This window comes from Rhincodon typus, chromosome 11 (assembly GCF_021869965.1).
Source record: "Rhincodon typus isolate 14 chromosome 11, sRhiTyp1.1, whole genome shotgun sequence".
In the NCBI taxonomy this organism is placed as follows: Eukaryota; Metazoa; Chordata; class Chondrichthyes; order Orectolobiformes; family Rhincodontidae; genus Rhincodon; species Rhincodon typus.
The window spans coordinates 72,731,253-72,747,870 of NC_063342.1; the positions used below are offsets into that span (position 1 = coordinate 72,731,253).

A 16,618-nucleotide genomic window follows, 5' to 3' on the forward strand; every position below is an offset into this window, starting at 1 on the left:
CCCCTGTTCGTAAAATCCCTCGTGTGTCAGGTATTACCCACTGTTTAGAAATCCATTCTAGCTGTCTCTGATCAACTGAAAATTCTTGTGGTGTTCAGTCATCTTATTCTTCATTATAAAATACATTAATTTTCCAAACAGCATTCAGCTAAATGTTCTCTAACTCTGGTATTCCATATCTTATTTAAGTAGTGCGATAACAGGTGCAATTTTCCAAACCATAGCAATGTTTTCTAAATTAAGAGAACTTCAGAAGTTCTCTTAATTTGGAAAACTATTGTTAGGGAATTTGCGCGAATTTTAGCTGCTTCCTTCAAATCCCGAGAATGAAAGTCATCCGTTCCTCTGGATTTGTCAGTCTTTAGTTTCATGATTTGCTTCATATTATTGTTACATATTGGGTTCCTTGGTAATATTGGTTTCCTTGAAATATCCAGCATGTCAACGTTTCCTTTCATGTAAATACTGAGGTGAATTAGTTACTCAAAATGTCAACCATTTCCTTCATGTCATCGACAATACCATTATAACCACTTGTCAGAGTTCCTCATTACCTCCATTTTTTCTGAATATAATTCTGTTGATTTTGCTAACCTTTGCAAGTTTCTTTTCTGTTTTGTCACCCTTTATTGCTATTTGTAAATTTCCTATTTGCTAGGCTCTGTGCTATAATTTTGCTTTTTTTTCTTTTACTTTCATTATCAGTTTCTTCTTTAGTCATTTATGGCTGTTTCTCTTGGCAAATAGAGTTCTTTCCCTTTGGGGTACAAACTAATTCTGGCCCACTTTAAATACCTTTTTGAACATTCACTGATCCGGCATTTTTTAACGATGTATCCTATTTAACTAAATCGTCCCATTGAAGTCAGTCATAATTAGATTCACAGTCTTTGTACCTTTTCCTTCCTTTCAAACACTACATTGCATTTGACCATACTGTGATTGCTATTTGATATTCACATACCATTAGGCCATTAATAAATCTAGTTATTATTCACCAAATCTAATATGGCATGTCCCTCATTGGTTCTAGAATGCAGGGGATCCCTGATTTACAAACGTCCAATTAACAAACACCCGTTTTTGCAAATGCAATCCCATATACGTGCCTTAATATTAATTTTAAAGATCCGACATACGAATGTTTTCTCGTACTTACGAGAGATTATTTTATATTGTCCTGCATTGTTTCCAACTTGCGTACAAATTGATTTGCAAACGGAGTCAGGAATGGAACCTGTTTGCAACGTGAGGACTGTCTGTATACTCATTCAGAAGTCAATTCCAGGCAAATGCAAAAAAACTCACTACCTTTCTAACACAAACTGTACTCATCCCATCTATCTGAAAGTTAAATTCTCCCATTAAAAACACTCTTCCTTTGCTACAAGTTTTTCCCAATGTCTGCATTTATACTGCTGATCACTTTACTAATGCTACCAAGAAGCCTGTTTTCAAGCCTATAATAGTCTTATGTATTATCTGTTTCTTAAGTCTATCCATAAAGTTTCCACTGTTCGTTTACGTCTGATTATATCCTCTCATCATAATGTAATTTCATCTTTAATCACTAAGACTTCCCCAACCATTTTCATGCAGTATTTCCCATAGACTCAATTTCCCCTTTCTTTCTACAATGAATATAACTGAAGAAAAAGTTGATCTGACCAATCAAATCAAATCAAAATGCAACACAAAATTCAAATCATCCATCTGTTAGCAGAACAAAGCATTTATCCCGCTCACGTTAATTTCTCCTGACAAGAAATACATGCGTTCAGAAAGCCAACTATACATAAGAAGCACATATGTGGCAGATTAGATTTCTTTCTGGTCTTTGGAATGAGTAGTTGCTCCATTGTCCTCTTTGGGAAATGTTTGTCTATTCCATGACATGAGTGAAATCTGATGGAATTGGTCATGGCATGGGCCAAGATTGGACGTCTGTCTCGCCAGGGATGGCAGGCTAAGGGAAAGGCCAAAACGTTTAGGTGCAGCGTCTATTCCGAGAGCCCAAGAAATGCCCCTGGCTGAGAATGGATGGGTGTCCAAGTGCCCTTTTAATATGTTGCCAGAAGCTTTGACCCCTAAAGGTTCTGGGGCTGCAAGAACTCCTTCCAACCTACATCACAAGATTCACCAAGCTCCTTACACATGCATAATTAATGACCTGAGAACTGGGTGATGGAGTAAAAGAAGTCAATCCAACCTGGGGTGTGACCAGTATGTCTTGTGGTCAGTACAAGTTAGGCTGCAAACTCAGTGCCAAGAACTAGTGGATTAGGGTGACATAAACCCTTTCCATCTTCACATTGTGACTTTATCACATGGGATTCAGACAGCCAGCAATTTCAGCCAGTACTTTTTCTTATGGTTCAGTTCAAACCCAGATCTGAGCTAATGCAGACAGTGTGCAGCTGGAGGAACATGGCATGCCAGGCAGCATCAGAGGAGCAGGAAAGTTGCCTTTTTGGATTGGGACCCTTCTTCAGAAATGGGAAAGGACCTGGGAAATAAATAGAGAGAGGAGGGGTGGGGCTGGGCTGGGCAGGTTAGGTGAATTTGCCATGCTAAATTGTCCATAGTGTTCAGGAATGTGTAGATTAGGTGGGTTACAGGGGAATGGATCTGGGTGGGATGCTGCGAGGTTCGGTGTGGACTTGTTGGGCCGAAGGGCCTGTTACCACACGGTAGGGATTCTATGATTCTATATTTCCCTCCCCACCCCTATCTGCCTTTCGTAGGGACCGCTCACTCCACAGCTCCCTCGTCTGCTTCACACTCCCCACTAGCCCCGGCACCTTTCCCTGCAACAGCAGGAAGTGCTACATCTTCCCCCTCACCTCCATTCAAGGCCCAAAACAAACCTTTCATATCAGACAGGGTTCATCTGTACATCTGCCAACTTGGTCTACTGTATCCACTGGTCCCGATGTGGCCTCCTCTACATCGGTGAGACCGAGCATAGACTCGGAGACCATTCCTTACAGCATCTGCATTCTGTACGCAACAAACGACAACACCTTCCAGTCGCCAACCATATTAACTCCCCCTCCCACTCCCTGGGTGATATGTTCATCCTGGCCATCCTCCAGTGTCACAATGACACCACATGCAAACTGGAGGAGCAACACCTCATATTCCTCTTCGGGAGCCTACAGCCCGATGGCCTAAACATGGAATTCACCACTTTTAAAATCTCCCCACTCTCAAATTCATCCTATGTCCAACCTTCCCTCTTATCCCCACCTCCTTGACCTGACACAACCTGTCCATCTTTGCTCCCACCTTTCTGCCCCACCCGTCCCACTGACCCATCCCCACCACTCCCTACCTGCACCCACCTATCACCATCCGACCTACCTTCCCCAGCCCCACCCCTCCTTTTTATTTATTTCTGAGCTCCCTTCCCCCTCCCCATTTATTGAAGAAGGGTCCCAACCCGAAAAGCCAACTTTCCTGCTCCTCTGATGCTGCCTGGCCTGCTGTGTTCCTCCATCTCCACACGGTGTTGTCTCTGACTCCAGCATCTGCAGTTCTTGCTACCTCTGAGCTAATGCACCCTTATTCTGACACAATATGTTGCTGTTTCTTTCACTTAGAGCTCGTTAGAGAGGCGCTGACATTGCTCCAGTTGGAAAATGGCAGGGGCATGTCATTAAATGTTTGTGAATTTGGCCTATTGCTGGGACTACCACGGAAAGTTGTCCAGGACTGCCTCTTTGAGCTTGAAAGTGCCGAAGATTTTCATCAGCTTGCTGCAGTGATCCACGTTTTCATGGAAAAAACCAATGATGCAGAGAGACTAAGGCAAAGGATGGCTACTGCTAATAGATATCGTAAGATAAGATATGCATAGTTGTGTAGATTTTGAAAAGTCTGTGTTTTACAACATTTGCGTGTGGTTCAAGTTTTCTGCTGTTGTTGAATGCCATGCCTGGAGTGTAAGCATCAGTAAAAAGAAAAGGCAAAGTTGCATTTATATTGTGTCTCATTCCCTACAGCAACCACCCTGTCCAAAATACTTCACAGCACCAAAGTGCTTTTGAAAAGTAGTCACTGTTATTATGTTAGAAACATCAATTTGAGCATAGCAAACTCCCACAAACAGAAACTGGATAAATGACCAGATATTCTGTCTCTGTAATGTTAATTGAAGGATAAATTTTAGCCAAAACCAACTTCGCCTTGATTTCAAGTACACATGAAGTTCAACTGAGAGAGCAGTTTAATATGTCTTCTAAAAAACAGCATTTCTGACAATGCCACACACCTTCAGGGTTGCGTGCAAGAACAATGTAAATAGTAAGCTCAAGTCTCTGGAGTGAGGCTTCAATCCTTCTAAACTCTGAAAGGTTAACACTTAAATTTTAATAGTCACTTAAATAATTGAGGAAACTGCAAATAAAGGATATTTTTGATATGCCAGATATGCTACACAATGTCTGAAAAAGCAGTATTAAATATCTCATTGGAGAATTCTAATATCTTGATGTCTGATTGAAGGTCTGTTACTTGCTTCAGTTCACAGAAACATAAAGTACTGAGAGGCCTTTTGGCCTGTCATGTATGTACTAAGTCTTTGTAAGAGCAGTGGTGCTTAGTTCCATAACCCATTTATTTTTGTCCATAGCACTGTCAGTTCCTCATTCTAAGATGCCTGTTTAGCTCCCCTTTAAAATAAATAATGTATGAACTTAGCTGACACTATTCTTTGCTCATGATCTTGAATTATTAACTTCAGATTATTGACCCACTTATCAAAGTTTTTGTCTATCTACTCTAACAAAATGCCTCGTCACCATGAAACTCCCTATTAGGTAACCTCTTAGTTTTCCCTGTTCCTAACATTTCCAACCTCACCTCCTCAATGAAGTTCCTGATCCCTAACAACATCACTGAAAACTTCCTCTGTACTCTTTTCATAGCTTTCACATCTTTTCTAAAGTGTATACTTCCACAGTACTTCAGCTGAAGTGTAACCAGGGTGTTTTGTGCCTATCTTTAAAGCAAAAGACACCAAAACCATCCCAAGATAGAAGAAAGCTAGGGAGCGAAAGGAAGGTAGCAACTCAAAACAATCCTGATCACCAAACAAAAAAGAACAAGGAAAGCTAACAGTAGTAAAATCTGTCATGTTCTCTCGACCTGTGGGCCGGCATCCCCAGGTCATAAAGGAAGTGCTGCATTGGTTGTTTCAATATGTTATGTTATGTCACACCTCCAGGGCAGCTGGGACTTGAACCTGGGCCTTCTGGCTCAAAGTTGAGGGCACTAACACTGTGCCACAAGAGTCCCCTACAAGGTCCCAGAGGAGGGAAAGTGACAAACATAATACCACTATTCAATAAAGGAAGGAGACAGAAAGCAGGAAACTACAGACCAGTTAGCCTAACATTTGTCATTGAACAAATGATAGAATTGTTAAGGAGGTAATAAGAACACATTGTGATTTTCTCAATGAGATCAGGAAGAGTCAGCATGAACTGATCAAAAGGAAATTGAGGATGTAATATGAAAGTTGAATAATGAAGAACCAGTAGATTTAGTGTATTTAGATCTTCGAAGGGCATTCAATAAGGTGCCATAAAGCAAGTTGCAATGTAAAGCAAAAGCTCATGTGTACGGGAATAACATAATAGCACAGTCAGAAGATTGGCTAACTAATATGAAACAGTGTGGATAAATGGGTCATTTTCAATTTGACAATCTGTAACTAGCGGAGTGCAGCATGGATCAATGCTGGGCGCTCAAATATTGACAATTTGTCTTAATGATTTGAATGAAGGGAGAAATAGTGCTATGGCCAAATGTACTTGGGGCCTGACCATGACCATTGGATCCTCTCCCTCTCACAGTATCTTTCTCACTAGTCCAGTGCAGATGTCCCAAACCTGGCACTGGACGTATAAAACTACATTCTGATCTCATACTCTCAGCTGCAGATATGTGTGTCTATCCCCCTGACCATCTCTTATTACCACACATTCCCCTGTGTTTGAATGGCCTCCTGCACCTGCTGCCACAGTCATAGAGTCATAGAGTCATACGACACGGAAACAGACCCTTCAGTCCAACTCATCCATGCCAACCAGTTTCCCCAAACTAAACTCGTCCCACTTGCCTGTATTTAGTGCATAAATACATCTAAATCCATCTAAACCTTTCCTATTCATGCACCTGTCCAAATGTCTTTTAAATATTGTAACTGTGTCTGTATCTACCACTTCCTCTGGTAGCTCGTTACATATATGCACCATCCTCTGCATGAAAAAGTTGCCCTCAGGTCCATTTCAAATCTTTCTCCTATCACCTTAAGTCTATGCCCTCCAGTTTTGAACTCCCCTACCCTAGGGAAAAGACATTTGCTATTCACCTTATCTATGCTCCTCACGATTTTATAAACCTCTACAAGGTCACCCTGAACCTCCTATGCTGCTAGGAAAAAAAGTCCCAGCCAATCTCTCTCTCCTTATACCTCAAACCGTCCAGTCCTGGTAAGATCGTTGTAAACCAATTCTGCACCCTTTCCAATTTAATAATAATCTTCCTATAGCAGGGCAACCAGAACTGTACACAATACTCCAAAGGTGGCCTCACCAATGTCTAGTACAGCCACAACATGAATCCCAACTCCTATACTCAATGCTCAGACCAATGAAGGCAAGCATGCCAAACACCATCTTCATCACCCTGTTTGTTTGCAATTGGCTTTGCAGCCACCACTTTCATCCATAAAGGTTGAAAGCAGGCTATTTGGCTCTTCAGGCCTTTCAATACGATCTTTCTTGAATAAATTCAGCGATTTGGCCTTCTCCTGTGTTCATAGAATCCCTACAGTGTGGAAACAGGCCCTTCGGCCCAACAAGTCCACACGGACCCTCAGAGCATCCCACTCAGACCCATTCCCCTAATCTTGCACATCCCTGAACACTACGGGCAATTTAGCATGGCCACTCCACCTAGCCTGCACATCTTTGGACTGTGGGATGAAACCGGAGCACCCGGAGGAAAACCACGCAGACATGGGAAGAATGTGCAGACTCCACACAGACAGTTGCCCGAGTGTGGAATTGAACCCGGGTCCCTGGCGCCATGAGGCAGCAGTGCTAACCATTAAGCCACCGTGACGCCCTGTGGAAGAGAATTCTCCAGGTTCACTACCCTGAGTCAAGAGTTGTTTCCTCATCTGGTCTACCCCATATTGTGAGACGGTGTCCTGTGGTTTGAGAATTTCCAAACAGAGAAAAACATCCTCTGTGCATCATTTCAATGAGATTCCCTCTCATCCTTCTAAACTCTAGTGAGTATAGGCCCAGTCAAACCAATCTCTCCTCCTGCCCATCCCCAGTATTATCTTGTGAAACTCCGCTGCACTCCCTCAATGAGGATTATATCCTTTCTTAGGTAGGGAGACCAAAACTACATGCAATACTCCAGGTATTGTCTCACCAAGGCCTTGTATAATTACAGCAAGACATCCCTATTTCTGAACTCAAATTCTCTTGCATTGAAGGCCAGTATACTATTTGCCCTCTTAATAGCTTGTTGTACCTGCCTGTTTACTTTCGTTGACTGGTGTATAAGGACATCTGGGGGTCTCTTTCTACATCCACACTTCCCAACATATCATTATTTAAATAATATTCTGCCTTTCTGTTTTAAGTATTGGACATTCTCGGAAGGCACAAACATTACAAGGGTTTTATTTCACTAAAGCATTTGTACTTTGCAATGCATTATAAATGCTGGCAACTTTTGTTCGGAGTGTGATGAACTCACACTGTTCTTTGTTCTCCTCCTCAGGTTTATTGCTGTCACGACGAGCAAAATTGTTGTTGAAGCTTCTTCAAAGTGGCCTCGATGATAACTATCACAGAGAAAAATTCCCACAGCAGTTCAGCAACATCTGTCTTTTCATTCTGAGGGACTGCCTGGCTGAGGCTGAAGAAGATGCTTCTGAGATATCAACTCTGAATATTCTGGGATGTCTTCAGAGACTGGAAAGGAATGGCTCTGTGGATGTTACAGTTCTCAAGGAACTCAGTGAACTATGGATGGAAGGAACAGTGGAAAACCTCTGCAGAAGTATCCCATTTATTGCTCAGCTTATCAGAGACCTTTTCCCTCACTTGGACACAATGGAGTTTGATGCAGTTCCTGTACGGAGAGGTGTTTATCGTTGCCAACAGCGAGCAGTCAGGCGCATTACCAGCTTCAAAGGTAATGAGCATGTACCTTCCAAAAGCTCTCTTCAGGAAGTACCTTCAACACACCTCTTATCAAACCACAGGTTATATTTCATTCTTTCCAGTAGTCCAGTGTCATTGAATCAACCATATTTCAACGTAGCACTTTTTGTCAAAAGGTTAGCACTGAGCCAAAAGATCAGCGTATAAACTAATCAGACTCAATGGGCTGATGGCCTCTTTTTGCACTGTAGGGATTCCATGATTCTATCAAAATTGTACATGGTAACTTAAGCATGGATGTACAAAATGTGGCCAGGATTGTAATGAGTATTTGGTCTGTCTTCATAAAGGAGGCAGGTGATGCAGATATTCGAGTTAAAGAGGAGGAGTTTGAAGTAGTAGATAAAATATGCATAACGAGAAGGCAAGTATTGGAGGGTCTGACCTCCTTGAAGGCTGGTTGAGTTGTAACCCAGGTTGTTAAAGGAAGCCAGGCAGGAAATAGCGGATGCTCTGAGGATCATTTTCCATCCTTACTGGATACAGGCAAAGCACCAGAGGTGTGGAGGTGTACAAACATTGTACCATTATCCAAAAATGCTGCAAGGGATGGGCCAAATAATTAGATGCCAATCAGTCTGACCTCAGTGGTATGCAAATTACTAGAATTAATAGAGAGATCAGATTAATCAGAGATAGTCAGCATGATTTTGTCAAGGGAAAGTCGTGTCTTACTAACGACATAATTTCCTCGAAGAAGTAACAAGGAAGTCTGATAGGGATAGTGTGTTGTCTACATGGATTTCAGTAAGGCATTTGAATCATCATAGAATCCCTACAGTGTGGAAGCAGGCCATTCAGCCCATCGAGTCCACGCTGACCCTCCTTAGAGCATCCCACCAAGACCTACCCCCTTACTCTCTCTTTGTAACCCTGCATTTCCCATGGCTAATACACCTAGCCTGCACATCACTAGACACTATGGGAAATTTAGCATGGCCAATCTACCTAACTTGCACATTTTGGACTGTGGGAGGAAACTGGGGCACCTGGAGAAAACCCACGCAGACGTGGGGACAATGTACAAACTGCACACAGATAGTCGCCTGAGGCTGGAATCAAACCTGAGTCCCTGGCACTGCGAGGCAGCAATGCAAATCACTGAGTCACCAGGCTGCCTCTACATCCCACATGGCAATCTGGTCTGAAAAAATTAAAGGTCTTGGGATACAGAGGAATTGTGGCGAGGTCAATCCAAAATTGGCTCAGTGACAGGAAAAAGAGGGTAATGGTTGATGTATGTTTTTACAAATGGAAGGCAGTTTCAAGTTGTTCCACAGGGCTCAGTGTTAGGCCCCTTACTAAATGATTTAGGCAGACTGGTGGGAGACATGATTGGGAAATTTGCAGATGACATAAAAATTGCCTGGGTGGCTGAGGATAGTTCTCAACTGCAGGATGACATCAACTCTTTGGTTGAGTGTGAGGAAAATTGGCAAATGCAATTCAATCCAGAGAAAAGCAAATTTATGTATTTAGGGATGGCAAAGCAAGGGAATGTGCAATAAACAGTAGGATATTGAGAGGGGTGGAGGAAGTGAGAAATCTTGAAGTGCATGTCCTTAGGTGGCAGATCAGGCAGATAAAGTGGTAAAGAAGGCATATGGTGAGGTATTGAGTACAAGAGCAAGGAAATGATGCTGAAACTACGAGACACTGATTATGCCACCACTGGAATTCTGTGTTCAGTTCTGGCCACCATATTACAGAAAGGACATAATTGCTCTACAGAGCATAGAGAAGTTTTACAAGTAAACTTCCAGAGCTTGAAAATTGCAGCTATGAGAAAGATTGGTTAGGCTAGAGTTATTTTTTTCCCTTAGAACACAAGAAATTAAATGGTGTCTTAATCAAGAACAAAACATCATCATCATCGTCGGCGCTCCCTTGCAGACGACCATGACCCTCTTCCATTCTCAGGGCGAGGCCATAGGTGCCAGCACAGTCCGATGCAATACCGCAGGCAGAAGGTGGTCATTGGAAGAGGTGGGGCGGCCATTGATGTGGCAGTGCGCTCCTTTCGCTGTTTTTGCCTGGATTCTGCTTTCTCCTGACGGCAACTCTCGAGGTTCTCGATGCCTTCCCAGATGCTCCTCCTCTGCTTTGGATGGTCGTGGGCCAGCAATTCCCAGGCGTCTGTGGGAATGGCACACTTCACCAGTGAGGTCTTGAGGGTTTCCCTGAAGTGCTTCCTCTGTCTACCTGGGGCTCACCTGCTGTTTCGAAGCTGGGAGTGGACCACCTGCTGAGGGAGTATCGTATCGGCCCTTCACATGATGTGCCCAGCCCATTATCACCAATTGTGGGTGGTCAGTGCCTTAATGCTGGGGATGTTGGCCTGGTCAAGGTCACTGGTGTTATTGCATCTTTCTTCCCAGTAGATTTGGAGGATTTCGCACAGGCAGAGTTGATGGTACTGCTCCAGCACCTTGAGGAGTCTGCTGTAGAGAGTCCATGTCTCAGAACCATATAAGAGGTTGGGAACCACCACAGCTCTGTAAACTGTGATCAAAGTACAAAATAATGAGCAGCTTAGATAGAGTAAACCAGGAATACCGGCTTCTCCAAGTGGAATGGTCAATTACCAGGAGGCACAGATTAAGATGATTGACAGAAGGGTTTAGAGGGACATGAGGAAAAATGTGTTCATCCAGAGAATGACGGGTGTCTGGAATTCACTGCCCAGTTTAGTGGTTGAGGCAGAAAACTTCAACTCATTTAAAAAGGATTAGGGAACTTGGGGAAATAAATAGTGATGTCTCGAAAAGAGTTCATATTACAGAAGAGAAGGTGCTGGAGATCTTAAAACGTATTAAAATCCCTGGGACCCGATCAGGTGTTTCCCAGAACTTTGTGGGAAGCTAGGGAAGAGATTGCTGGACCCCTTGCTAAGATATTTGTATCACCAACAGCCAAGGGTGAGGGAATGATGTTTTTAAACTTGAGTGGGTGTAGAAAAGATTTACAAGGATGTTGCAGGGACTGGAGGGTTTGAGTTATAGGGAGAGGCTGGACAGACTGGCACTATTTTCCCTGCAGCATCGGAGATTGAAGGGTGACCTTATAGAGGTTTATAAAATTAAGAGGGGCATGGATAGGGTGAATAGCAAAGGTCTTTTCCCTAGAGTGGGGAGTCTGAAACTAGACAGCGTAGGTTTAAGGTGAGAGGGTAAGATTTAAAAAGGACTTGAGTGGTAACTTGTTCACGCACAGTGTGGTGGTGCGTGTCTGCATGGTAGAGGTAGGTACAATTACAACATTTAAAAGGCATCTGGATAGGTATATGAATGGGAAGGGTTTCAAGGGATATGGGCCAAATGCTGGCAAATGGGACTAGGTCACATTGGAATGTCTGGTCAGCGAGGACGAGTTAGAGCAAAGGGTCTGTTTCCGTTCTGTATGACTCTATGAAGCACTCAAAGCATTGTAATCTGCAAGGCTACAGATCAGGTGCTGGAAGGTGGAATCAGAATGGGTGGCTAGTTTACTCAGTGAACGCAAAGACAGTAGACTGAATGGCTTTGTTCTGTGCTGTAAGTTGATGACGTCTAGGCTTAGTGCTTAGCACTGCTGCCTCACAAGACCAGGGACCTGGGTTCAATTCCAGCCTCAAGTAACTGTCTGTGTGGAGTTTGCACATTCTCCCTGTGTCTGCGAAGGTTTTCTCTAGGTGCTCTGGTTTCCTCCCACAGTCCAGAGATGTGCAGGTTAGGTGGATTGGCCGTGTTTAATTGTCCACAGTGTCCAGGGATATGTAGGTTAGGTGGATTGGCCACAGCAAGTGTGGGTTTATGGGAATTAGTGTGGGTCTGGGCGAAATACTCTTCCACAGGTCAGTGCAGACTTGATGGGTCAAAAGGCCTCTTTCTGCACTGTATGGATTCTATGATTCTATGAACTCCTGTACTGTCTCTAGAGCATCAGACTGCTAGCACTACCACGAAATACTGGATGAGCAGGCTTTTAATGAGGAAGTCCAAAACTGATATCTTCATTTCCCAAAGTTCCTTTGCCTAGCTATGTCTGAGGCTGTCTGTAATTAGTCATTGTGTTCGATCTGAGTGTGAGCTGAGCTTTTAACCCACATCATCTCTAAACTGCCTCCTCCCCTTTATCTGCATATCTGCTGCTAGCCCTTATCTGTGCCTTAAATACATAGAAAATGGATTCTTCTAATTCTCTCTTGGCCACGCTTCCATTTTTCATGTTCCATAAACCCTTGCCCTTCCATGTCTTTTCTCTAACCTTCTCCAGCTCCAGTAACTCACTAAGCTATGGAACTCCCTCCCTAAACCCCTTCAGCTCTCTTTGTTCATTTAAAATTAAAATTTATGGCAGCACAGTGGCTCAGTGGTTAGCACTGCTGCCTCACAGTGCCAGGGATCTGGGTTTGATTCCACCCTCAGGCAACTGTGTGGAGTTTGCACCTTCTCCCCATGTCTGTGTGGGTTTACACTGGGTGCTTTGGTTTCCTCTGCAAGTCAGGTGAAATGGCCATGCTAAATTACCCATAGTGTTCAGGGATGTGTAGGTTAGGTGTATTAGCCATGGGAAATGTAGGGTTACAGGGATAGGTTAGGGGGATGGGTCTGGGTGGGATACTCTTTGGAGGATCGGTGTGGGCTCAATGAGCCAAATGGCCTGTTTCCAAACCGTAAAGGTTCTGTGGATCCTATGGAAAATGTATTTCCGGTGATGACATATCAAACTCTTTTGTGGCTCAGTGTCAAATTTCATTTGGTAATGTTCCAGTGAAGCTCCATAGAATGTTTCATATTAAAGATGCTTTTCAAATGCAAGTTGTTATATCTCTTTTCATCTACCAGCAGTATGCAAGATGGGAGATAGTGAGCAGGAATCTAGTAGTTCACCCAGAGCTCTGTTCACAGCCAGAATGAAACTCTGAGCAATCATTGCACAGATTAGTGAACAAATTATTAATTGTGATAGTAGTTTTGATCATATCATTGAATCCCTCTTGTGTAGAAGCAGGCCATTCGGCCCATCGCGTCCACACCGCCCCTCTGAAGAGCATCCCACCCAGACCCACCCCTACCCTATCCCTGCATTTCCCACCCTAGACACTATAGGCAATTTAGCACAGCCAACCCACGTAGCCTGCACATCTTTGGACTGTGGGAGGAAACCGGAGCACCCAGAGGAAACCCACACAGACACGGGGAGAATGTGCAAACTCCACACAGACAGTTTTGTATTTTATTATCCAAGATGTCACTCCATATCCTTTTTTTTCCTAGGACTTCCAGCAAGAATCATTCAGAAAGTGATGGAACCCAAATCTGTAGTGTTGGCAAGTGAGGAAAGAATAATCTTTGGAAACCGGGAGCTGGTAGCTGGAGAATTTACACAGCTTTGTCTGAAAACTGCTCAAATTCTTCAGCAGCTCCAGGACTACCAGTGCAATGAGGTGACATCAAAGCACAGAAGACACTTAGACAAACAGGATATCGGAAAGGAAATCAGGAGGATTTTGGCTACCGAAGACTTTGGGCGCAATTCCTTTGACTCTTGTATGAAGGCACGGCTTCTGTCACTGGTTGAGTTTGATCCTATTTTCTACAATGAGCCACTGTTTCTGATGCTTCATTATGACAGCTTCATTTCCTTAGCTGAATACTTAAAGGCTAATGACGCACACTGTTTTCAGTTTGTTTTCGAAGAGGTTCACATGTATCAATGTGATGCAAAGTTTCACAGTGTGCGGAGTGTGTGGGGTCCCGTGATGATTGACCAAGGTGTAGAGCAGGTATTCCAGTTTTCCACCTCTGATCGTGCTTCCTTTTTGGTCTGGCTTCATTGCAGAGGTTACAGGGATGGTCAGTATTTTCAATGCAATCAGCCACTCACGTACAAGCTGTCACACCTATCTGCCAGTTTGCAACAGGAAGCCGAGAAAGCTGGTGCAGTGGTTGCCAAACAGGCTGGCGCAACCTTGCTCCGGGACATTTCTGATGGAGGTTTGAAGGAAATTGCAAAGAAGATTGTTCAGAGTTCTGATGGGACTACAGAAACAGGAAACTGTTGCTTCCTCATCAACTCATGGAGTACAAAGTGTGAAATTAGGCTCCTTTACAAGGATGACACAATAACTGCATCAGTAGGAAGCGATGCAGACATTCACTGACCTATGAATTGCCATAAAACCCTCTTCATTGACTGCAGGTTGGTGGACAGTGAAATGGAGTTTCAATCAGGTTGGGGTATCCTCTGATGAGCAGCCTTTCAGTGTGACCTTGTGCTAAATTCCTGCCTGTTACATTATTTGGAAGTAGGCATTCAGCCATTTAACCAAACCTTTGGCTACTGGTTTTGTTGAATAAATAACCAGGGCTCCAGTTGGAAAGCTACCAATGCTATGATGATATAGGTGGGAAATGGAACTGTCCAGTATGCACACTTTGGGCCAAATGGCTTCAGTCTGTACTGTAATGACTATAACTCTCACCCCATTTCTGCTTTACCCTCGCTCTCTGACCTGCACAGGACTCTGAACTTGTTTCAGCTCCAACTTGCCGATTAAAGAGTGCTGAATTGTAGATCCCTGATATTTGCAATGGGTTGTTTGACACCGAAGGTAATATGTCTAAAAGTTAGAATCTTTTAAAAATCCGATCTATTTCTAGAAATTGTCAAATTTGACATTCCTGTTTATTGTAACTTACGCTTTATACATTATTGTCAACTGCTTGTGTAATTGGATGTTCAAATATGTTTTCTAGGAAAATAAGTTATAAGAATCAATATTGCTGAAAACTTATGACTAGTACATTATTGCAGGACTAGCTGCAGTGATTGCAACTTTTTGTAAATGTTCTAACAATAGAATTCTTTATGATTATTTCATTGAAAAATTAGTGCAGAATATTTAATCGGATATATAACTAGACATGAGCCATAGAGTCACACATCACGGAAACAAACCATTAGTCCAACCAGTCCACATCGACCATGTTCCCAAATTAAATTAGTCCCACCTGCCTGCACTTGGTCCATATCACTCCAAACATTTCCTATTCGTGAACTTATCCAAATGTTTAAATGTTGTAACTGTTAACCACATCCACCACTTTCTCTGGCAGTTCATCCTACACATGAACCACTCTGTGTAAAAACGTTGTGCATAATGTCCTTTTTAAACTCTTTCTCCTCTCGCCTTAAAAATATGCCCCCTAGTTTTGAACTCCCACTCTAGGGAAAATATCTTTATCATTCACCTTATCTACGCCCCTATGACTTTATAAACTTCAATAAGATTGCCCCTCAACCTCCTGTGCTCCAGAGAAAAAAGTCCGAGCCTATCCAGTCTATTTTTATACCTCAAACTTTCCGTTCCTGGCAACATCCTGGTAACTCTTTTCTGAGCCCTCTCCATTATATAAAGTAAATTATTACACACCATAAATGTCAGCCTTTCTTACTTCTGAGATGGAAGGTTGTGATTTCAAGACTCAGCTCAGAAACTGGAGCACACAATGCAGACTGACACTCAAACACGGAAAGCACTGCACTGATCACTCTACCTTAATTAGTTCGTACAGTTTTGGATTATTTGTTACTTTGGTTAAACCTTCGGCATGTGACTCTTATACATATCATCATATTATTCCAGCCATTTAGTTTGTCTCCGGCACCACCTTATTCTTAATTTTTTGTAATTATCTGCTGCCTCAATTAATCAGATTATAGTCATCCCTTCACTTGCTGTTCAGCTGTTGACACTTGTCTCACACTGTCTGACACTTTAGATCACCTGCAGAGACTTATTATTCAGCCTGTCGACACCCCATTTATTACACCAGTTGTACGATCTTTTGATCTCTCTGCCTATAAGTTCTGTGTCTGCATGCTTTTCTTCACTTCACCTGATGAAGGAGCAGCATTCCGAAAGCTTGTGATTTCAAATAAACCTGTTGGACTATAATCTGGTGTCATGTGAGTTCTGACCTTGTCCACCCAAATTCAACACTGGCACTTCCACATCAACACTTTTAGGGCTTCAGCACCTTTCTCCATGCTTTTGCCAACCGCCACACACCAGACCTTGTCATCACATGAGCTGCTACACACAACCCATTGTCAGCCACTAATATTCCCCATTAGCGGCTACTTGTTCTCCCAGACTGGCTTTTAACCACTCGTTTGTTTGTCCAAACGTTTTTAATGTCTTTTTAGGCTTTTACACACACACGCGCACACACGCACATCTGAGGAAGGGTCACCAGACCCGAAACATTAACTATGTCCTTTCCTTCATACATGCTGCCAGACCTGCTGAGATTTCCCAGCACTTTCTATTTCTGTTGAGGATTAATGTAGATAGGTTGGTGATGGGGCAAAGGGCTCCT

General features: G+C 43.0%; 1 protein-coding gene across 1 annotated transcript in view; it reads left to right on the top strand.

The window, feature by feature from the left end:
- LOC109925926 overlaps window positions 1-14,878 on the top strand; it is a 250,018-nt gene extending 235,140 nt beyond the window's left edge. The window contains exons 6-8 of the mRNA XM_048602612.1: window positions 3,603-3,839; window positions 7,807-8,223; window positions 13,511-14,878. Of these exons, the coding sequence (XP_048458569.1) occupies window positions 3,603-3,839; window positions 7,807-8,223; window positions 13,511-14,397 (1,541 nt within the window). The 3' untranslated portion in view covers window positions 14,398-14,878. The remainder of the gene's footprint in view (window positions 1-3,602; window positions 3,840-7,806; window positions 8,224-13,510) is intronic.
- Window positions 14,879-16,618: the final 1,740 nt, after the last annotated feature.